General features: G+C 39.8%; 2 protein-coding genes across 2 annotated transcripts; both read left to right on the top strand.

The window, feature by feature from the left end:
- The first annotated feature begins 1022 nt into the window (after positions 1–1022).
- Positions 1023–4605, top strand: ndufaf4 (NADH:ubiquinone oxidoreductase complex assembly factor 4). Its single transcript, XM_085132185.1, has 3 exons — positions 1023–1259; positions 1383–1477; positions 2822–4605. The coding sequence occupies exons 1-3, from the start codon at positions 1124–1126 to the stop codon at positions 3122–3124; spliced, it is 534 nt and encodes a 177-aa protein (XP_084988311.1). The 5' UTR covers positions 1023–1123; the 3' UTR covers positions 3125–4605.
- Positions 4606–6040: 1435 nt separating this feature from the next.
- On the top strand, positions 6041–20124 carry gpr63 (G protein-coupled receptor 63). Its single transcript, XM_085132183.1, has 2 exons — positions 6041–6500; positions 13012–20124. Exon 2 carries the CDS (start codon positions 13127–13129, stop codon positions 14360–14362), a length of 1236 nt encoding a protein of 411 aa, XP_084988309.1. The 5' UTR covers positions 6041–6500; positions 13012–13126; the 3' UTR covers positions 14363–20124.
- The last annotated feature ends 4278 nt before the right edge of the window (positions 20125–24402 follow it).

Raw genomic sequence — 24402 nt, 5'->3', positions numbered from 1 at the left:
TAAAGCCTCCCTGTGCCAGGCCTGACGGGCCAGTTCAGTTCATGTTTGAAAAACACGTCTGATGAGCTTGAACCCCAAAAAGAGGCCAGCCATATAACCCCACTTAGAATGTGATAGAGTATTAAATGCTGCCCTCTGCTGGACATTTTAGGGTTATAACTGATATATACAAAGTGATCAATGACACCATAAGCTGAGGCTGTCTGAAGCTTTTTTCTTACTGAATCATCTCCTAAATCCTTTCTTGGGTTTACTCTGCTGTGTATATAAAGATGGATAGTTTTGGGAATTAAATAGTGGAAAAGAAAAGTGCCTTGAAACAGAAGATTGTTTCATGGCCATATGGAAAACCACCCTTGGATCTCTTGACCTCAATAAACACTGTCCTAGTGAGTTTATTGTTTTTAAATTTAATGAGTACAAAGTGAGATAAGTTTATCTTATTGGATAAAACAAAGTTTAGGACATATGTCCTTGCATCTTCAGTAGGGCTCCTTGGAGACATAGTTGGCTTCTCACCCTAATTGTTAAGTATATTTTGTAACAAACAAACATACACATACACTTACTTTACTTACGCTGTGTCCTTTGTATTTAGATTTTCTCCTATTTATTTTTCTTTCTCTCTTTTTTCTTCTCTCTGTCACTCTCCTTTCTTCTGTTTTACACTGACTGTTAAACTGCACAAATGGTAATGTGAACAATTCTTTTTTTAAATAATACAATAACTCTTAAAAGGAGCCTATAAAGAGTTCGTCACGTGGCAAAGCAAGTGTGTTTGACACAACAGTGCATTCAGATCACGATTCTTCTTGTTAAAACTAGCAGTCAGGTTTTTACAACAAAACAAAAGAAGATATGTTTTATTAAAAACATTCAATTAAATTATGAGATTAATTATTTATTTCTTAATTTATTGAGTTAACTAAGACCTGTATCCAGCATCCTTACGTTTGGCAATTGAAAAAAAAGACACGGGGAACAATAAACTCATCCAACCACACGGTGTCGCTGCTGCTCCCTCTGCGCTTTTCACATTTCCGCCTGTAAAAAGAACCTTCTCGCTCGCCGTCGGCAGTTTGAATCAACTTTATTCATAGCTGGCTTTGACAATTTGTTAAACATGGGTGCACGGGTTACGCGTGTGTTCAGGAATTACAACTTGGAAAACCGAGTGCACCGAGAACTTTCCAAGGACAAGCCGCGAGCGGCGCCCCGGCACTCGGTCAAGCTTCCACCGACAGCCTCCAGCTCGCAGGGTAAGTGAGTGCGTGCTAGCTGGCTTGTGTAACAGTTAACCCGGGGTCATGGTAGGCTCACCGTTCATCCGTGTGTCCTCAGAAATCTCGGGGACGATTCTCACGTCGGTTTGTGTTTTTCAGAAGTGGATTCGTTGAACCAGAAGAACGCGCCGCTGCTGGACCACCTCAGGTCCGTGTACGTGGAGTCCAGAGATCCAGCACCGGCTGCAGCAGAGGTCAGACTGACTCTGCCTGAGTGTTTGAATGCTGTTACATCAGCTCTGCTCAATCATTCATTGTTTGTCAGTGTTTTTGCTCTCAGTTTGGGTCATTCAGACGTTTAGGTCGAATCTTTGCAAAGTTGAGACATTCATGTATTCTGTGTTATGAAGAATAAAGAAAGACATTATTGATTAACACTGGCTGTTAAAAGGGAACTATCATTATCATCGTCAGCTACATATGTTTCATGTTTGGACTCTGCTAAGGTAGCTTTGCATGAACACAGTTCAAAAATAGTCTTTGCTCTGTTCAGCTGCTGTCTGAAAACAAGCTGCCTAATCTCCTGCTGCTCCCTTTAAGCCTGTTTTCTTCTAATTGGCTGGTCTTCGTAAACAATAGGTCGAGCTTTTGTGCTCACGAGTTAAAAAAAAAAATGTATTTATTTATTTTTAGAATTATCCATCTATGTCTTGGTAATCAGGTGACAGAAATTTAAAAACCTAATCAACACTCATCAAACAAACCATGTTGATGGTAGTGAGCCACCAGTGATAAATCACCTGCAGCTCCCATGATTCTAGGCTTGGCTGTGTTGTAATGAATCAGTTTTATTTTCAGTTTTTAATTTTTAATTTGAAAAAGAAGAGTTGAATCCTCTGTAGCTCTGCCAGACCAATTTATACCGCCATGGCTGTCCATAGCTGGATGATGGCAGGAGGACAGCTGTGACTGTGCTTCTATTTCTTAATCAGAATAGTCAAATATTCATGTGCATCCACATTACTTAAATTTGACCTTTTATCTGTTCATAGCTGTTCATATCTCAAGACATTTCAAAGGGAACAACCAAATATGTAGATGCATGTTAGGCATGCACTAATCCAGTTTTGTCCAGTTATGCTCAAGTTCCAATAAGAGTGTTAAATTAATAAGCTTAATATTGCTGACGCTGAGACTGGAAGTCATTTTTTTCATATCTAATATAGCATCAGACAGTACATATTCTTTCCTGACTCTGTAAAATAAAATCTAACTAATGCATGCATCTAAGAGTATAAATAATGGACTCAGTATCTGTTAGATTAATAATAAAAAAAAAATCTGTTAGCATTATTTGTTACATTTATGATTGCAAATGTAATTAGGTTACCTTTATGCCACAAAGTATCATAAACGTAAGGTGGACGTCCTTGTTGTGTTGCGATAGGGAACTTTTTGAACTTGGGAAATTAGCCAATCTGTCATTCACAACTTCAAACCTGACTTTCCTGTGTGGGATTTGCATGTGCACTGGCCAAAAGTTTTTAAATGTTGATTTTTGTTATTCTGTTATTCTTCACTGCTTGTTCTTCCCTCAGGTATCGAAGGACGTGACGGCGGGGAGAGAACAGCGACGACTTCTTAAGTTCAGTGTCCCAGCATCTCCGTTGGGCCTGGTGGAGCTCACAGATGTTCCCATTGGTAAACTGACCATTGCTGAGGCTCTGAAGGCTATGGGCAGCCACCAGCACCAGCCTCAGACGTGGAGTCCCGAAAAGATCGCACAAGAGTATTCTCTGGACTTGAAAGAAACAAAAGCTCTTTTAGATTTCTTTGTCCCCTTCAAGGTTGAGATCATACCACCCAAGACTAAAAAAGCCAAGCAGATAAAGGCTTCGTAGGACTAGAGTCTCTGACATCTCTGTGGAAAAGTACAGCGTATTAATTTATTTATGCTTTTCAGTGTTTGTCACTGCAAGAGTGACAAACACTGAAGCTGATTGAAAGCTTGGACATTACATATTGCTGACATGGAGATGAGATCATAGGAAATTTCATGGGACATACTGCGAGATACAAAACACCCCTACAATAAACATGAGAATAATTCTAGATATTTAATCTTCTTTGCAATCCTATTGGTTAGTTATCTGATGAAAATAAAACAATCTAAAACTGGGTGATGTCATTATGCAGGTGGATACATCAAACGGAGTCATTCACATTGAAGTACATTTACTAGATTTTCTTCATAGAGTGACATTCAGATGGACAGGCTCATATTTGAGTTATATGAGAGTCAAGATGTGATTAGCCTAGTTTAGCATAAATACAGTAAGCAAATGGAAAAGGCTAGCACAGTTAGCGCTGGGATTCCCATAACTTGCATAACTATAAGTCCCCTGGGCATCTCAGTCAGGATACTTGATCCAAAGATACAATTAGCAGGAGGAACTTCTCTAATTAGCTACACTAGCATCACGTCCTGTGACCTGGGGGGTTCACCAAAAACCCAGCTTGACGTAACCAAGCTTGCCTGACAAAAGCCTTGGCAAAACCAAGAACTTCAGGGATAAATGCTGTTTTGTGTGTGGTTATCAGCTTTCTTTGTTAATCCAGTTTTATGTTTTGTTTTTTTGTCCTTGTGTCATCATCAATCAGTATTGAAGTTCATGTGATCACACAGTTTTACAGTTACCTGCTTCTGGTGCACAGCTGAACTTGTTAAGGTATATAGAACTCATCTCCTGGGTAGAAAACACATGTCACTTTTATAGAAAATTAGTAATTCTGTGACCTTTTTTAACATCAATACTGAGTGTCATTGAAAACCGACGTTAGCCTTAACAGACCTCGTTAACAAAACTGGGTGTAGCCAACTGTGATGTTGCCAGTTGATAGTAAAGTTATGTTTTGAACCCTTGAATATTTTAACAAACACCATCTTGATGTTGTCAAATACATATTGAGTGAGGGGGTGGATTTGTATGCGAGTCAAACATGAACTAAAGTCTAATGTTCTTAGTAAAAAAAAGTAACCATAATTTATGAGGAAATAGGTCAAGGGAGCTAAAAAGTCTTTTTCTCATATTTTGCTAATCAGATACAGAATTTATTTTTGACTTCAGCTTCCATCTTTTATATACAGTCTGTGGAGGCATTGAACTAAATCGCATATCTAAACACAGGTCAGTAGTAGATGAAAATACAAAAAATTATGGGTCAGGTTTTATTTTTCAACAATGCAGATCACATGATAAAATGGTGCAAATTAAGTGCTATTATTGTTTTAAGCTAATGGCTAACTCCACCTCTGTACTCATTAGAGCAAACAAATCATACAATTCACTATCTGTGGTAATAAATACATATTTCTATTTTAGACCACTTTAAGATTCTACTGTTTAACTTTTGAATTGGGTTCACATGAGGAGTCAAATGTAGCTCTAGTTTGTCCTGTTTCAGAGTTATTATCCAATAATGAAAGCTATAGCCTGGGAATGAAAGTGCAGTTCCTCTAATACTGTCACTTGTAGTAGTTAAAGACCTGTTTGCTGATACTGTGCTTGTATACAGGCTTGTATGATGAGAGTAATTCCACTGTACAAACCACACACAAAAGACAACAAACAGCAGCGGTCTGTTTCTAACTTGTTGAAATGTTCTTTTAAGGATGTCAGACAGTGTCGTGTCTAAAACGTAGCTGTTTATTACTACGTATGAACTCACTGACATTTGTTATGTTGACTTTTTTTTTTTGACTCCATCCACCCCATCCACCAGTGTCACAGATCTGGATTACTCAGCATTCCAGGTAAGACAGTGATGCTCGGAAATGTTGTTTTGCTGACAAAGGAGATGAGTGTTGTCTAACACGTGGGTCCAAAGTTCTATGGATGGGGCTGTTTTTAATGCATTTTAATGTAGAAGTCATGGAGCCACATCATGGAGTATATTTATGAGTGAAAACAATCCTGTGGCATTTATACCATCTGCTGCATATACGCACAATTTTTCAAATAAAAGGAAAAAAAATCTTCAAATAATTGAATTTCTTGTACCGACCAGCCACACTGCACAATATCCTGAAAACACCGTGATTACTTTATCGCTAATGTACTGTCTTTGTTGTCTTTACCACCCACTGCATGCATCCGCACATGCCCCAAAAGGCACTTCCGCTAAAACAAACCACGCCCCACTTGCACAGTCTATCCTTTCTATTGGACGGTGCTCGAAACGGGGCACCTCACTAGGAATATCCACTTTTGCCCATGACATTCTGTGTATGTCAGTTATCAAGGAACGCAAACCTTACCGGAAACTGTGTAGCCTTATCTTCAAAATAATGCAGATAATTGATTTATAAATCAAAAATGCAGAAACAACAATTTAGCCATACGCCATGAAATTTATTTTAGAGTTAAAGCTTAGCTATTTCTTTTTCAACACAATCTTTTAAAAAAAAAAAAACTATTCATACACATTTCATTTTTTAAAGATATTGTGACAAAATTTGCAATTACAAATAAAGTGGGACTTTTACAAGAAAAACTTGTTTTTGAAAAATCATCATCAGATGATTTTCAGTGCGAGCAGCAAACTGTTTATACCATGCGGAAGGCTGAGGTGGGACAACTGCTACAGCATTTAAGAGCTTTTTAGGTGTACTGTTTATAACATAAATCACATGAAAACAACCAAATCAACTTTACATCCACTCAAAAACACTATTTAAAAAACACAACTAGTTCTTTATTTTGAAAGGCAATATAGGAAGTAGTGGGTGTCTGCGCCTTCCCGCAGGCAGCAGCCAGTGAGAGTAGTTTAGAACCGTATGAGGAAAATCTGGGCTCCGTACAGTAGACGCTCACATACAGTGACACTGGTACATTTGTCAGTGGAGGATGGGCCGTTCACACCTCACATATGGATGAAGGAAAACAAAGATTCGAGTAGGAAACCTTCCGTTTTCCCGCCGCGGATAAGCAGCTGTTGCTGGAAACAAAGCCGTTCTGACCAAACACGGATTTCACTTTTTTTTCTTCTGAGCCTTCATTTGTGGAGGTGGTGGCATCACCGGCCGTCGCGCTGTTGCCAAAATATATATATATATTTTTAAAGCTAAAACAGGGTTTTTCTCGGGTACATAAGCAGTTATGTGTCTTTCTCTACACCGACGACCATGAAGATTTTTGGAGGTGAGATGCTCCATTTTCCGGACTGAGCTTCTGTACTTGAGCTGCTCCTGAGCTCCAGCATGGGAGAATGAAGCAGGTAATAATATTAGCGAGTATGCTTTAAACCCGACCAGCAGCGGTGTAATAATGACATTCATGTTTTGTGCTAAAACATGAATTAGGCCGTTTGTTCCGAACACCCGCTGTTCTCGTCGCTTGCAGTAATGTGAAGTGTCTGTTTATTTTCTCGGTCTCTGAGCTTGAGTGGATGGCTCCAAATCACCGAATCCTGTCGAAATAAGCGGTTTCATGCTCTGTGAAACAGCGGTCGGCGAGCTGCTCCGGCCTGGCATAAATAGCTGTGAGTTGGGGGTGGATGAAGGGAAGGCCTGGTCTGAATAAAGTACTAGGCACTAATATTCCATTAAGGTCGTTGTTCATCTGTCTTTGAGGGGTATCTACCGGTGCCAAGTACCAATCCAGTACCAGTGTTCAATAAGCTTCAGTCCTCAGTGCGTGGAAGAGACTGGAAACCATCCAGGGAACATCAGCCTTCACTGAAACATTCTTTTTCTGAGTTTATAAAATAAATGTAGCAAGTAAATGCATACAGCAATCTAATTTTACAGTTTTAAAAAAAAAAAAAAATTAATACATTTTATTTTACAAAAGGCTAACAGTGAAACAAATGAAAGTAGATATTCAGTGTAATTGCAGCTTGGTGTGACGGTTGTATGGTTAAGCATAAAGTGGTTGAACCAGTTAGTAAAGTTGGAGCAACCCTCCACCAACCCTGACTTGATAATCTGGCTGTAATGCACGAAAAAGCAGTAAAACTGTTAAACTTGCTGCAACATCTGACTTGTGAGGCAAATATAACGCAACAGTATACTGCTGTCATTTACAGTTGCACTTCTTCCACTCAGTCTGACAGTGAAATTATACTTAGTTAAAACTAGGTTATAGGTACAGTGTAGCCACAAACCTTTCTGAACCCCTGATGCTGTAGCCTAACATGCACTGCCCCCAAAATGTAACTACATGATGGATGATGCGGTCCGCAGTGGTTGTGATAGGCTGTTCAGTGGTGTTCATTTCTTCCATGTATATATTTTGCTACGTTTTCTGCAGCTGCTACTTTTCAAAATGTCTGGAAGAGAAAGGATTAACTCAATCAGTTGACATGAGGCAGGTAAAACCTATTATTGTTAGGCCAGTATTATGGTCTCCAGTTATGGCAGATGGCCACCCCGGTTCTGCTGGAGGTTTCTTCCTGTTAAAAGGGAGTTTTTCCTTCCCACTGTCGCCAAAGTGCTTGCTCATAGGGGTTCATATGATTGTTGTGTTCTTTTCTGTATGTATTATTGTAGGATGTAAAGCACCCACCTTACAATATGAAGCACCTTGAGGCTATTGTTGTGATTTGGCGCTGTATAAATAAAATTGAATTGAATTGAATATTACTGACTTCAGTTGTGGTCAGAAGTTTACATTCGCTCATCATGTATTTTTGTATTTTTGGGGGGATTTCATGTAATCCTCACAGGTTAAAAAGAATACATACAGTGTCAAATATAATTTTTTAATAGATGGTGCAGTATGTTTTAACTTGACACGGTCTGTTGTTGATTAGCGATCATGATTGACTACTCTTTCGTAATTTCTCTGTGACGGCATTCATTGCAGTGACCCACACTCAGAATAATGGGAAAATCCAGTAAACTTAGCGAAGTTCTAAGGAGAATTGTGAATTTATACAAGTTGACAAGATTTCTTAGAGTCATTTCTAAATAACTGCAGATTTTGTAATTATCAGTTAAGACAGTTGTGCTTAAGTACAAGTTATTCATATGTGTCACCACTTTGCTAAGGTTTTTAAGAAGACTCAAACTGTCAGCCTCAGATGAGAGGAGATCGGTTTGGAATTCCAGGAATAATTCAGAAACTACCAAGGCTCAAGCCTGCCATGAAGTGGAAACTGCTGGAACACCAGCATCACTGTGTACTGTGGAGCTTTCAATGGAAGGCTCTGCTCAAAATCAACAGTTTTATGTTTGACTGAAATTTGCAGAAGCTTATATAGACCAGCCAGATGCCTTCTGGAGAAATGTTTTATGGTCATATGAGACAAAAGATTGAGCTAGTTAGCCAGTAGCATGGTGGTGATAGCATCATGATCTAAATGCCGTTTTGCTCCTAGTGGTACTGATACATTGCACAAAGTGGATGGAATAACGAAGACAGAGGACTGCCTCTAAATTCTTCAACTTCACATAAAATCAGCAGCTAGAAGTTCCACATTTGGACATAATCCTTAATAGGAACATCATCCCATGTACACATCAAAACTGGTGTTGGAATTGATAAAACCTTTGGAATAGCTTTCCTAACACACCAACCCCAGACCTGTTAAAAATCTGTGGAATAGTTTTAAACCCCCCATGCCAATCAATTTAATTTAACGCTTAATATTCTGCCAAGAAAAGTGGTCAAATATCCATCCAGAATTATGTCAGACTTTTCTTTATGGCTACCAGAAGTGTCCAGTCAATTTGTAACATCCAAAGGGACATTCAACCAAATCTTATATCGTATATTTATACTTTTAGCGCTGTGTGGATGAAAGAAAATCCAAAACAAATGAGAATTTTCTTTTTGTTTTTTTTAATAAGTGATTAAAGATGTATGCACAATGATTCCACCCTGGGAAAAGAACAGTTCAATAAAATAAGTGGATGTTAACATCTAACTGAAACTGTATTGGCATAGGATTCATTTGACTTCTTGACCCCCAGCTTGCAGTAGGGCGCCTGAGTGTAAAGTGAATTGGCGCCTCCAAATCTGAGACCATAGACCCACAAACTCTGTGTAGTGACAACAAGATTGAGGTTGTGGATAGACGCAGTGTAAATAATCTTTCTTCACCCTTAAAGATAAGGTGAGGAGCGCGATTATTTGGGAAGAGCTTGAAGTAGCGCTGTTACTCTTCATCTACATCAAAAGGAGCCTGTTGACGTGGTTTGAACATTTGACAAGGATACCTCCCAGACACCACCTGTTTCATGTCCCACCAGTAGGACTACCTGGGGAAGATCCAAGACACACTAGAGAGATTATAGCTCTTGGCTGGCTTGGGAATGCTTTGAAGTCTCCCAGAATGAACTGAATGGAAGAAGCGGCTGGGTAGATGTAAATCTGGGCATCTTTGCTTAGACTTGAATCTGGATGGATGAACGAACCTCATCTTTATTTATAGCAGATAAATGAACATTTTAAAAAGTAAAGAAGAGATTGGAACAACCTTCAACACCATTCAGCCTTGTTGCTGGTGTTCCAAATGCATTTTTTAAGAAAACCAGAAACAATAAACGGCTGCTCTAGGTATAGTCAGGCAGTGCATAAATGTGTAATTAAAATAACTACACATAGTAAATCATAGGGAAATGTGTTTTTTCACCGATATATCAGAATATCCCATTTTTTTTAGATCGCCAGAAATCGGTATTAGCATTGCTAACTAATGCTAAATAAACACGAGCAAAACCAACTAAATCTTTATTCTTCCAGAACATTTGAATGCAGACAATAAGGACACTCGGATATCTTGTGAATCACAACATCTCTGCTAGATCCTCGGAAAACTAATGTACTAAAAGGATCTGTGGTAACATTCCTTCCACTTGTGCTTTCACTACTGTGCAAGAGCTCTTTAAGTTAGAGTCCCTGCTCTCCACAGTCTGTAGTTTTGATTTTAAAAGTAATATCTTATACGACTACTTTAAAGTGCTCCCTGTAACCATTTCGCACCGTTGTGTACGATCTGCTGCAAAGTCTATGCTTAGTTACAAATAAGCAAAGGTAGATGGTATGGGAAATTAAAGCCATAAGTCATTTGAATGCAAGGCATGATATCACTGGGAAAATATCAGTGTGAAATGTTCAAAGGTACCTAAAAACAAGGTTATACACGAGAGCCCTGGGTCGCAGGTTTCTGTCTACCCTCCTCTCTGTAGCTGCTTCATTTCAAGGACATCGGAGCAGCATTTATAAGACTGCAGAGATTACCAACTGTTAGAGTACAGGCAGGAGGGAAGCATGACACGGGGAAGGGCAGGAGCTAACTGGCAAGCAGCAACTGAACTTTGAAATAATAGCAAGGGATTGTCCTCTACTTAATCCAGCACACGTTGCATTATTTCTAGATTAGAATTTTTAAGTAACTCTTCAAACATACACGGGTGGGTGATCGTGTAACTCAGCAGCCTGTCCAAATAATGCTATATGAGGGGAAACACTGGTATTTCTCTCACAGACACACCAGTGTTTAACAGTGCTATTTGAAATAAACACGGTATCTGAACTGGCTCTTATTGCGTTAAAACTGGCACCTCCCAGTAACATCACGAGCACCATCGTGAGCTCACTGGGCAGCTTCCCAACAAATCTTTTTCCCTCTGAGCGATTCAAGGTTACAAGATGTGTGAAAAGCTGTAAGCATATTCTCATTACATAATTGCAGTGCCTCTGCAGTTATTTAAACATTTCCCTGTCGAACATCAGAACACCAAGTACCTGATCATTCATTTCCTATGCAGGATCACTTGACTGCTGGGACACTGGAGTGGCTCTTTTAACATCGTAGGTCATTGCACTCAAAAGCAGCGAACACTACCCTACCTGTTGAGGCCGACATGCAGCAGTCTACCTCACTGAATGCAGAGTTAATGAAGTGGGAACTGGGCCAAGAAGATTAAACCGGCTGCTCCTTGCTCTTCTTGTGGAAATTGTGGCAGACAATAAGCTTGTCATCAGCATATGAACAAAACAAACTCTGCCCGATTACACTGCCGTTTATTTTCGCATTGTAGGTTTTGTCTCCTCCGGTGTGCTGAAGAGATGGCGCTATCTGTCAAATGGCTGCATATCCTAGTATCACAGCAGCACAGCCAAAGTACAGATCCCTCTAACAGGCTTAAATGCAGTGTTGTCACAGTAATTGCTCATAATTACACTGGTTTGATATTTGTTTATTTTTTTTACACCCACACAGAACTAAAATACTAAAAAGCTTAATTTGTGTGGAAAGTTATCCTATTAACAAATGGACTCTCTGGTGCTGCCCATTTATTATATCTGCCATTTGCTGCCTATTGTAATAACACCAGCTGGCCTGCCTGCAATGTCGCCAGTGTTTATACTAGTGATAAGGGTTTTTATTGCAGTATTTGCCCTGTGTCCGGTTGAGAACTAGCTTTCTGTCACTCTCAGGGGTAAAAAAAAATTGGAATAGGATTTCTTATCACAGCTTAGCCAAACACACCAGACAATGTGTTTCTGTTTGGAGACAGATTTGTCTTTCTGTATTCCACTTTTAAATGTGGCTTAATTCTGTATACTGGAAAATAAACTTTATGCTATTTATTTCAAAGATGTAATTAGTTTAATAGGTACATGGCTGGGGGCAAGATACAATCAGACACACTTAACAAAATGATGAAAAAGAAAACAGTTGCTCATTGAATTTTATCTTTGTCTAGTAAACTTTGACATTTTAGTTTCAGTTTTGTAAAAAGGTCTTTGGGAGAAATTCATCCTCTGTTTTGTAAAGATTTCCGTCATGGTGTTGGTCTGTTGTTCTAAAACAGTAAGGCTCTGTGTTTTTGATTGCTTAAATAAACTGAAATGAGTCATATTTTACTCAGGCACCAATCTTTTGGCAGAAACATCCTATTTTATTACCCCAATTTACAGTATCATGAAATCTTTCGGGAGCTTTGTTCAAATTTTACATATTATTTCAAAATACTTGCATTTTTCAGCTTGTTTAAACTATGTGGGAGCACTTGCCATTAATTTTTTACAGCCAAATTTTGTCCACTTTCTTAAACTTGTAAAAGTGTATAACTCACACACACTTACACACACCTTCTCTCACCCCAACCGGTCGCAGCAGATGGCCGCCCCTCCCTGAGCCTGGTTCTGCCGGAGGTTTCTTCCTGTTAAAAGGGAGTTTTTCCTTCCCACTGTCGCCAAAGTGCTGCTCATAGGGGGTCATATGATTGTTGGGCTTTTCTCTGTATCTATGAAGCGCCTTGAGGCGACATTTGTTGTGATTTGGCGCTATATAAATAAAATTGAATTGAATTGAATTATACCCACGAGTCCTGCTCAACTTTTTAATTATTTGTTGCTGGAAATCAATGCATTTGTCCACCCCACGCCTCAGTTGATTGTAGTTTTCCAGTCGTGAAGGATCATCACTATTGTACCAAACATGGCAACCTTGTTTCTGTTTCAGCGTCCTTTCTGACACATCATACATTGATGGAAGTGTTGTTAAGTGTGTTTTTAAATAGAAAATGAATAGTCGTCTCGTGCTAAGACAGAATAGTTATATCCTGTAGCTGTAATAGTGTAATATGCAAATAGGAAAATTGGTATTCCCTAAACCATTGACCCCCTGCATCGGTCAAGTTGTGTTTAGTCTGGTAGTGACAACTCAAATTGTTATCCTTAAACACGGAAATCTGCTCTCCACAAACTGATTGTAAGATAGACCCTACAATAATCCATAATGGAATTCTAACATATTTTTATTTTTGTCTTAGGGTCTTGCTACCATGAAGATGGTGCCGTGTGGCCTTGGGGAGATGATATCCGCATGTCTGCCATCAGATTTTATGTGAACTCTCCTGCAATGATGCCTGCTCACCCTCGAGAAGCATGGTTCTCTCCACTACTGTTCCCCTCCTGGATACAGGGGACATTAACAGCCGTTTCTGCTGCGTCGTTACGAGGTTGCTGAACCTTTCTGAGAGGCTACCAATGGAAGACCTCTCTGTGGCAAACATTTCCCTGGGCTCCGGGTCTCCCTCGGAGCCGGTCACCCCAACGGCAAATGCTCTGGAAATCCAGCAAGGCATTGGCCTACCTCTGCAGATCTTCTTCTGCTTTGTCATGGCAGCCATCCTTTTAGTGGCGCTGTCAGGAAACATAGTGGTGTGCCTGATGGTGTACCAGAGGTCTGCCATGCGTTCAGCCATCAACATTCTGCTGGCTAGTCTGGCATTTGCGGACATGATGTTGGCCATCTTGAACATGCCCTTTGCTCTGGTTACTGTGGTGACCACCAACTGGATTTTTGGAGATGTTTTCTGCCGCGTTTCCGCCATGCTCTTTTGGTTTTTTGTTATGGAAGGAGCAGCTGTACTGCTTATAATAAGCATTGATCGTTTTCTTATTATTGTCCAGAAGCAAGATAAGCTGAGCCCACAGAGAGCCAAGCTGCTCATAGTGGTCACATGGGGACTCTCGTTCATTTTCACTTTCCCTCTAGCTGTTGGCTCACCTCCCTTACAGATCCCACCCAGAGCTCCTCAGTGTATATTTGGCTACAGTAGTGATCCTGGTTACCACGCCTATGTGTTGATATTAACGCTAGCTTTTTTCTTCTTGCCTTTCACAGTCATGCTATACACATTCATGGGCATCCTCAACACCATCCGCCACAATGCCATTCGCATCCGTAGCCACACAACAGACAGCGTCTGTCTGAGCCAGGCCAGCAAACTGGGCCTCCTCAGCCTTCAGAAGCCCTTCAAGATGAACATAGACATGAGCTTCAAGACCCGTGCCTTCACCACCATCCTCATCCTCTTCTCCGTGTTTACAGCGTGCTGGGCACCCTTCACTGCCTTCAGCTTGGTAACTACCTTCAGTGACAGGTTCTACCGCAAAGACAGCTTTTTTCAAATCAGCACATGGGTCTTGTGGTTGTGCTACCTCAAGTCAGCCCTCAACCCTCTTATTTACTACTGGCGGATCAAGAAGTTCCGCGACGCCTGCCTCGATCTGATGCCCAAATATTTCAAGTTTCTTCCTCAGCTGCCAGGCAACACAAAGAGGCGCATACAGCCGAGCGCTGTGTATATATGTGGAGAGCATCGCTCTGTGGTATAAGGCATAACTCCTCTCTGAAACACTGTTAAAATGCATCTTATCTCACTAGGGTTTTCTCATGGTTTACTTCTTACTTAGCAGGCTATAAGACTGAGGTTAGCACTGCATTAAAATATAAGGGGGCTGAGGTGGAATGGGTTATTGCTACAGAAGCCAGACTGAAGATCCAATCCGGGAGGTACACGGTGAGTCCAACATGCCAGAGATTTAAAGGTTGTCAGGTGAGAAATCGCAAAATTTCCAATATAAGACCTGACTGTCAGTACTGAAACTGTACTTTCTAAGTTTTATTTTTAAAACATCAAATGTGAATGTGAGGATTCTTCATCAACAAAGATTTGGTTGAGCTTTAGTTTCCACAAGAAGTAGCAACAGTCAGTCATGAACAGACAGAATGGCATTTGCATTTAGTGGTTAGAAGTTACGCATGTTGGGCAGGAAATTCAGAGTGAGGCGATCCGTTTGAAAGGCAAAAAGGTCGTTTGTGCACCATGGCTTAAGTCAGGGGTGTCCAACTCCAGGCCTCAAGGGTTGGTGTCCTGCAGGTTTTAGATGTGTCCTTGATCCAACACAGCTGATTTACCTCCTCAGCATGTCTTGAAGATATCCAGAGGCCTGGTAATGAACTAATCATTTGATTCGGGTGTGTTGGCCCAGGCTGATATCTAAAACCTGCAGGACATCGGCCCTCAAGGCCTGGAGTTGGACGCCCCTGGCTTAAGTAAACATAAATAGCCATTCAGGATGACCTCTTGTGGCAACAGTTAGTAGACATACCTTTAGAATCATTGCTGGCTTCACCAGGCAGCTTGCTTTGTGCATATGTGTACACTTAAGGATTGTTGTGGTAGTTTTTCTGGTTAATGTAGTCTAGTATTAAACACAATACTAGACTACATTATTAAAACGCTACTAAACGCTACTTAATGGGCTTCTTTGTCATTCCTAAGACTCAAACCACTTAAAAACAAAAAACAAGAAAAAAGAGACTTGATGTAAGGATCAAATGAAAGATTGACCAACAGTGAACCCACGATTCATTCCATCTGTTTGCTTTTACATTAGAAAAGAAAGAAATTTCATCTAAAAGCAAATAATAAATACCTGGGGGCTTTTAACTAAACTGGGTAGAGTTCAGGGATTATTGGGTGATCTAAGCTCAGGACCTGTCATTTGACGTGCTGTCTATATGATGGCGACCGTGGAACAGGAGGTTGGGAAGGGCATCTGTAACCGGAAGGTTGGCGGTTCGATCCCCGGGCTCTTTGTCCTGGTCGTTGTGTCCTTGGGCAAGACACTTTACCCTGCCGCCTACTGGTATGGCGCAATATGGCAGCCTCGCTTCTGTCAGTCTGCCCCAGGGCAGCTGTGGCTACAACTGTAGCTTGCCTCCACCAGTGTGTGTGAATGAATAGTGGCATTGTAAAGCGCTTTGGGTGCCTTGAAAAGCGCTATATAAACCCAATCCATTATTATTAAAATTGTTTTATTTGTTTGCACTTTAGGATACGCTCAAAATATTTGATGACAAATTTGTGGTCCAAAGATTAAAATTTTTTACAAGACTCAGTAGATTCAATATCAGCTTCTGATACTTGATAGTTCAAGTATCAGTAGTAGTAGTTGGTGGAATATAACAGGCTCAACTGAGACCCTGTACCCAACAACCCAGAACAAACATTTTAAATAAGCACAATTCTGTTGCTGATAGTCAAGAATGACCTACAGTCATTACAGCAGGTAGACTGCATGCAGTCTACCTGCTCAGTCTGTCCAGTGTGTTGGGATATGATGTTCTATTGTTGGCAAATGTTGGGTTGGATCAACTGGATGTGTTTGCAGTATCAGCCTCAAACCCCCACAGTGGTTCAATGCAGTGTTAATGTCAGTCTGACTTTAAATGATCAGGGAGTGTATGAAGATTCTCAGAAAGTTGTGAGCCTTCCAACAGGTCGATGGCAACTGGACTACCATACCAAACCCTACAATTTGACCTATACAACAGCCAGTAGGTAATGGGAATCTTTAGGTTCTGTGTTGTTCATCTTAATATACAGTGTATATACATCTTTATATTCAAATCTATATCTGCTGTATCTGCCAAATTTGAATCTTGAGCACATCTTTTGAAACACACTGGAAGTCCATTTGGCATTTGAGCCTGTAGAGCAGGGGTGTCAAACTCCAGTCCTCGAGGGCCAGTATCTTGCTTGTTTTTGAGGTACCCCTGCCCTACCTGCTGCTGATTACCTGGATCAGGTGTGCTTTGCCAATAAGAAGCTACGCACGATCTGATATCCTCGTGTTGGTGTTGTTCCCACATCATCATACTAAATGTTGTTCCAGGTTCAACATTGCAAGTGAGCAATCACATTGTTGTGACGTCATACTTTTGCGACTTTGGAAAAAACCGCCTTAAAAAAAATCTACTTAACTTGCGAGAAACCGCGTCTGTCCGCCAATCCAGCAATTTGAATTCGTTGCATTTCAGGATACTGTTCTTTAATAAACGGTAAGCATTATACATATTGTCCTATGATGTCACAACAATGTGATTGCTCACTTGCAATGTTGAACCTGGAACAACATTTATTATGATTATGTGGGAACAACACTGACACGAGGATATCAGATCATCCAAGAAGGCACAAGGGCAAGTTAGTTGGAAAACAAGCAGGACAGCGGCCCTCAAGGCCTGGAGTTCGACACCTGTGCTGTAGAGTCTCAACCATTCAGGAAATTCAGGAAATAACAAGTGAAATGCAAAAGTTTTGTTTTGTCAAAAATAATAAGATAAGAGACCAAACAAAAGGTACCTTTGTTTTTGACAAGTGGCTGCATATTACAGGTGAAGACACTGATCTCCACCTGCAGCAGCTTCAGAGTCTAAGCTAGTTCTAGGCCAGCTCAGGCAGTTTACAGCTGGGATTTCACCTCACTTTTTAGTGCCAAAGTTCTTTTTTTTTTCTCTTGTCTTTTTTGCGCTTAAAATCAGCCTACATTTGGCAAAAATATCACCTGAAATCAAGAAGTAATATCATATAAACCTAGCCGTACTTCATCCAAAACCGCAGCATTAGATAAACCTGCTCAAAAGCCATCACTGCTGCATTTACTGAGCCCACAATCACCCATTCCTCCAAAGGTGAGACAGTGTCAGTCAGGTTTTTTTTAATTAATTAATTTTTTTAAAGACATTATCTTAAGTGAAGAAGTTGTCTGAAGGAAACCATAAAAATACACGAAAAGGCTTTATAACTCCTGAAATGCACTGATTGGCACATGTTGTGCAAGAGAAAAGATTTTTCTTTTTGTTTCTTTTGTGTTATTTTGAGAAGATAATCTGGGCTTGGCCTGACCTTACTTGTTTTGTTGCCACTGGAGTTGCAGGTAGAAGACAGTGTGTTTAGCTGTATAGAATTTGTTTTACCAGGCATGTACATTAACAGCTAAGTGGAATCTGTTTGTGGTCAGAAAGTGGCCATGACACATTTGAACGTGTGTATTTGTATTTAAATGTCTTGATTGTGCCTAATAATTAGTCCATTTGCCAGTCAGAATGCTGCTATATCTGGTGAAAATGTGCAATTACAGTGTACTGTACTGTTGAATGTAATAAAGAAATAGACATTTCTTACCTTGGTAAACTGTCTTAAGTGGAGTTTTTGTTTAAAGCGTAGTTTTGGACCCATGATGGTAGAGTGGCAGGATGTAGCCAACAAGCTTCTTTGCCACAGAGGTGAGAAACCAGGGACCCAACATATAAGACTGCAGTCCCTGTAATTGAGGCTAGCTTGCATGTTAAAATGTCTTCCACCTCTCACCCCAACCGGTCGCGGCAGATGGCCCCGCCCCTCCATTAGCCTGGTTCTGCTGCAGGTTTCTTTCTGCTTAAAGGGAGTTTTTCCTTCCCACTGCCGCCAAAGTGCTCATAGGGGGTCACATGATTATTGGGCTTTTCTCTGTATGTATTATTGTAGGGTCTACCTTACAATATAAAGCACCTTGTTTACAGCCTCATAAAATAACTGAATATGGTTTTGGTCTCTATAACCAATTCACCTTTCATGATAACTTTATGTGGAGTAATGTATCACATAGCCTACTCTGTGACCTGACGCGCACCTCCCTAGAAATGTAATTACACGTCATCTCTGTGCAGCTTACACACACATGAGTGTGTGGCTGCTTGATACTGAAAATGCATCTGTATTATTAATTAATTTATTCATCTTTCTCTTTCGAATGCTGTATGTTTAAGACATCACATATGGGAACCATGTGTTTATGTGACAACGCCTCTTTGCAAACTCTGCCTTCATTACCCTCCTTCCGATGCGTCATCCGTGTCTTCTCTTTCCACCCAGGGACTCCACTTCCTGTCATCATCTCCACTGAGTGCTTATTCATCCAGTACTCCTCATATACTCCTCATATGTGGCCCATTTAGATAAAAGTATGCATCATTTTCTCAGTAACGTTTTCTGATATACCAAGTCCTACATCATGGTCAAATTCACCAACAGCATCATCTCTTTCCTGAAATGGTGTCCTTGTTGCTGTGTGTGTCAGCTCTGTGGATAATTCATGCATTGATGAGATATAGTCTATTCCTTTTCACCAGGTTTACGTTTGAACCAGGGACTCTGCTTTAGTGACTGTTCAGTTCATTGAGTTTGACTCTTCAATATATTCTTGTTTACCTTGTATAATTACTCAGAAAGCTAACTGAGTAACTACCACCCCCATATGCCCTTTGCAAAAATGACATCACAATCTACTTTTAATAACTGTGAAGAGCATCTTCATTAGCAAGTATTGCAAGGTTAAAACGGCAAATGTGATCACTTCTGTCAAGTGTTTTAACTTCATTTTTCCTGCTACCGCTACATGTGTATTATCAATCTTTATCCGTGAGAATCATCAACATGAAGTTTAATCCTACCTTGAATATGGGCAAAACCCTAACCCAGGGGTCGGCAACCTGCAGCATGCGGCTCTGCGTGGTTTGGGAAAATAAATTAGAAGTATTTAGCTGAAGTGTATTTTATTAATGTTAGTTCTTTTTTAACTTGTAGTTCTAAATTGGAAGATCGTTGTAATATTGAAATACAGAAATAAAATTATATTCTATTATTTTTTCATCGCCCAATATAAGCGTCACTCGCGGAAGCCGGTGTACCCGCCGAAACGGCGTGCATTTATCAAGACTTTCAACCGAGGCCAATTATGGATCTTCGGATCCACATTATGTCAGCAGCTGGTCTCCACCGTGAACTATGTTAAAAACAAACACAGCTCACACCTCACAGATGACAGCTTACAGTCCTGCCCCAACCTAAAGATGAAGGGACTTCGTACAGGCCCGATTTACAGACTCTGTGCGCAGAGGTTCAGGAGCAGAAGTCCCATTGTAAACATACCACGGCAGACCCAACGATGTTTCCTTGAACATGCTTTTCAGCATCTCTTTACTGACCACTTTTCACACACGGTTGCTGTACGCATACAGCCGGCTGAAGCTTTTCAGCTCACAGCCAGACATATACCAACAACAACACAACAGCATAGATGGCACAGACGTTAAGGCGGCGAGGTGTGATTGCGGGTGCCGCTCAGGTGTATCCGACTCCCCTGCAGCGGCGCTGCAGACCACGCCCCACCACACACATTAACCAGGTAAAATACATATTTAGGCAGAATTTTGCAAATATCTATTTTTCATTTTTCAGCAGCATAGTGCTTTTTTCCAATTATTTTTTTTAAAAGTCAGGTCAAGGCTCCAAAAGCCCAAAGGCGATATAAGGGTGGCGGCTCACAACAGTTTTTGTTTGCTGGATCATTTTAGTTTAGCTGGGTGTCTTTCCTTTTGTTAAATTTCTTTAAGAGTTCAAAATGTGTTAATTACATAAGTAAAATGTGATTTTCTCTATAGCACTTCATGGATTTAAGCAACACACCTTAGTTGTTTATACAAAGCATAAAGGTAAAAAAAACCAATATATACAGTGTTATCTTCATTTTAGATGTCAAAAAGTATTTGCGGCTCCCAGTGTTTTCTTTTGCGTGGAAACCGGGTCCAAATGACTCTTTGGGTGTTAAAGGTTGCAGACCCCTGCCCTAACCCAAAACTGGACCAGTGAGTGAAATAATAAATATGAAAGAAACATACCAGTCTCCTGGCTGTTAAACCTGTAGCTATTGCCACCACCGCTCTAAACTCCAGATGTGGAAGTTGTAGGCCTGGGACTGGCTACAGAGAAGACCTGACAGACAGCCCCAGGATGAGAATGTGTTGGTTGACTGCTCTACGCCTGATCCTTTCATCCTGAAACTGAAGCATAGTGGTGGTAGCATCATGCTGTTTGGGTTCTCTGCAGGGTGAATGACTGTAACTAAGGGAGTTCATATAAAATACAGTGAAGAGTGCTGAAAGTGAAAGATTTTCAAAGGTTGTTATGATGTTGTGGAAAGTCATCCTTTGGTGTGTGTGTGTGTGTGTATCCTGTGACTGTAAAATAAAAATAAATGACACCTGCTGTCTGAAAACGTCCCATATCACAGTGAGTATGAACTACATATGGATGTTAGTAATCTGAATTTTTTTTCAGAACAGTCCGCCTTTAATGTCAGCCCAAAGTACATATCAAAGACAAATGTATCTGTGCAGACTGTGAGACATGAAAGCCAGGCAAATGAGATCCTGGCTGCTTGTAGCATCATGCAGAGAACACCAAGCATCCACAAAAAGGTCAGCAGGTTGTTTTTCTTAGATTGCTGACTGGCCATTTCTCTAGTGACCTCATTGACCTGCTACGGATGGCTGAGGCACAGATAGACCGAACACTAAGACGAATTTGATCCCCACCACACTCTTGATTACAAAGGATGCTGTTCTTAATCATCTTCCTCACAGGGATTCATTATACAGGCTGCTGTGAGTAATGAGCGTGTCCAGAGCTTTGAAGCTCACTTTAATCATAGCACTGAAGACTATTACTAAGCAACAGGAACCTGCAGATGTCTCATGAGGAGGCATGGTGACAGAGGATGGATGTAGACGGGGATGTTCACCTAAGCAGATGAGGAAAAGTCAAGGGGCCACTTGTGAATATCCTTCTGTGTGTACTGCTCTGGCATTATTTCAGCTGAGTGTCACTCTGTTGACAAACTAAACACCTTAAGTTGTGTGTTCTTTTGCGTTGAGGCAACTGTCATTGTGATTTGGCACTTTATAAATAAAATTGAATAAATTGTTTGTTAATCATTAAATAAAATCCTATTTCCAAACAAAGGGGAATGCCAGAGTTCAGTCTTCTGCTTATTTCCATCTGGCAACCTCAAGGACTGTGACTGTAAAGAATAAAGCTGCAGTTCCTCTAAAATACACATGAGGCATATTAAGTCCTCAGGGACTCACAGGTTCATTGAAACAGCATTAAAAAGCATCACTATGGTATCTATACATGATATGCACATATATCAGGAAAACAAGCTGTGAATAATGATAAAATTGTAATGTTTTTTTCTAAAGAAAATGGCTCAAATTGACACAAATTGAATATAATTTGACAAATATGCAATGCTATTAAATTCGAGTTTTACATAGCAAATGCATATTTAAAAATTGTTGCAATTAAAAAAAATGAAAATATCAGTAATTCCATATATATCAGTAAACATCGACTGTGCTTGCAGTGCAACATCAACCACAGCTGGCTAGCTTTCAAATCTGCAAAGATGTGGGAAGAAAACAGACTGTAGATGGAGAGGCCATTGTGGAGTCTAGATACTTTTAAAGGAGCAGTGTGGAACTTTCAACACTTTGGAAGAGTACCCAAAGACTTTTATCAAGCAGTTAGCTCCATAAGAAAAATTTAGGCAAGGAAAATGGACCCTTTATAAGATAAGCAATGCGGATGCACGAACATTCTGAAACTGTTATGTTATGTTTTCTTGACATATATTTATATGCCATGGTGCACTTCAACAGTACAATACAAGATTTCTTTTTAAATTACATGAAAAAACCCATATTACAATTACTATAATCAAAAATTAGGATTTTGTTGTAATTATAAAGTCTGTTACTAGTTGTACAACAAGATTTTGACTTTCTTAAATGGCTGGTATTTAATTATATTAAATATTAGAAAAATCACATCAAGTTGTATAATAAAACCCAACTAAAAATCAGATTATTCATATTACAGCCTTGTCTGAGCTATTTAATTGTTTTTACACATGTACTTGTGCTACCTAACTTTTCATTTAGCATAAAGAATCTGTAAAAATATATGAAATCTCAGGTGATTTAAAGTTACAAAACTATATTTTAATTATGGAGAAATTCTGTATTTTTATGTGATGTATTCTATTATTTTACAGCATTTATCTGGTGGCACAGCTACTAGGTTGTTGTATATTAATAGTTATTTATTTATTTATTTTTACACATTTCATTCTTTCTTTTGTTTCTTTTTCTTTTTTTCTAAAACTGTGTCAGCAACTTGCTAATCAAATTTGCAGGCGTTAGCTCTCATGATACTATCATTTCAGGGGTCAAAGTGCATATAATGAGGCATTAAAATGTGGTCCAAAAACAGCTAGAATGACTGATGTTCATTTTTTTATATACAGTCTATGATTTTTTTTTAACAATCACAAGTTTATTAATAGTTGAAATGTTGCATTTCTTCATTTTGTCTGATTACATAAAGGCTATTGATTGAATTGGAAAGTGAATTTGAAAGTGACCCAAGCTCCTTTCTCACATCCAATGTAAATACTTTAACATAAGGTAAAGCTGCTAATGGCTGTTGCTCACACCCACTAGTGTCCTATGAATCCTATTGGGAAAACGCCCTGAGATTATCTTCTGGGAATCCTTTGCATGCTATATCCTCTATGAAACACTGACACCTTAAATTAAAAATTCAGCGTTGGAAGGCTCAAGTCCTTGTCTTGTTGCCCTTGGTGACAGTCATATAGCATCCAAATCATCCTGCAAGGGCAGAGCTGAAAGTTTATAAAAATAAAAGCCTGAACCGCTTAAGCAGTGATCTGTCAGCTCATGAATCAATATGTTCACTGAGATTGGTCGGTTAGATATCAGGAATGCTTGTGCATTGCTTTAGCAAACAGTTGTTGCTATGCACTGTCAGAGCTGCCTAGTGTTATAATCATCAGCACACGATGTACAAAGGTGTATTTGAGAGAGGCTTTTAGGGCTTTATGTAAACAATAACATTGATTTTATTGACAAGATAAACATGGATTACATGGACACTACGAGCAATTTACCCTGTGAAACTGTGTGGGACTAACTGCTGTCATTTGAGGCAGTCCCACTGGGGCCAAATGTGATTAAAATTGATGCATTATGTTATTTTAAAAAATATTGAATCTTGCATTTACACGAATCACCTCCATGAATCACTGTCTTATTGTGGAGAAGTTATGTTGTTTAGGTTTTTGCCCATGACAGGATCTCCCAAAGCAAAGTTGTCCTAGTTGATGGGCCAGATTAACTGCAACTGGGAAGACCCGTATCATAGAACTACTGATGCCATCTAGCCAAGATTGGGGTTACTGGGGCAAGGCTCCAGAGAGGAGCACATTTTTTTTAATTCAGTTCTTTTTCAGTTCAATGTAATCGTATTTATATAGCACCAAAGTGTCATACAGCTCATATGTAAGGAATGTGGCAGGAGATATGGTAAATATAATGGCAAGTATGAAGTGTGAGCAACTTTCATTCATTCACATTCTCAACCAATTATCCAACTAGGGTTGCAGGAGTGGCTTGACTTGGCTTCGCTATGAAGCGCCTTGAGGCAGTTGTTAATGTGATTTGGTGCTATATAGATAAAACTAAAAAACAAACAAACAAAAAAAAAATTGAATTGAATTAACCTCTTATCACTTCCAATGAATTTATACACAACTCTTACTATTAATCTCCGGCTCTCTTCCACAGTTTGTATTTTGTCTTGTTTCTAACTAACTAACTAACTAACTTGTTTCTAACTGTTAAAGGG

The sequence above is a fragment of the Neolamprologus multifasciatus genome, chromosome 15 (assembly GCF_963576455.1).
Source record: "Neolamprologus multifasciatus chromosome 15, fNeoMul1.2, whole genome shotgun sequence".
Taxonomy (NCBI): Eukaryota; Metazoa; Chordata; class Actinopteri; order Cichliformes; family Cichlidae; genus Neolamprologus; species Neolamprologus multifasciatus.
The sequence above is the reverse complement of the archived record's forward strand: the minus strand, read 5'-3'. Positions and strand labels throughout refer to the sequence as shown.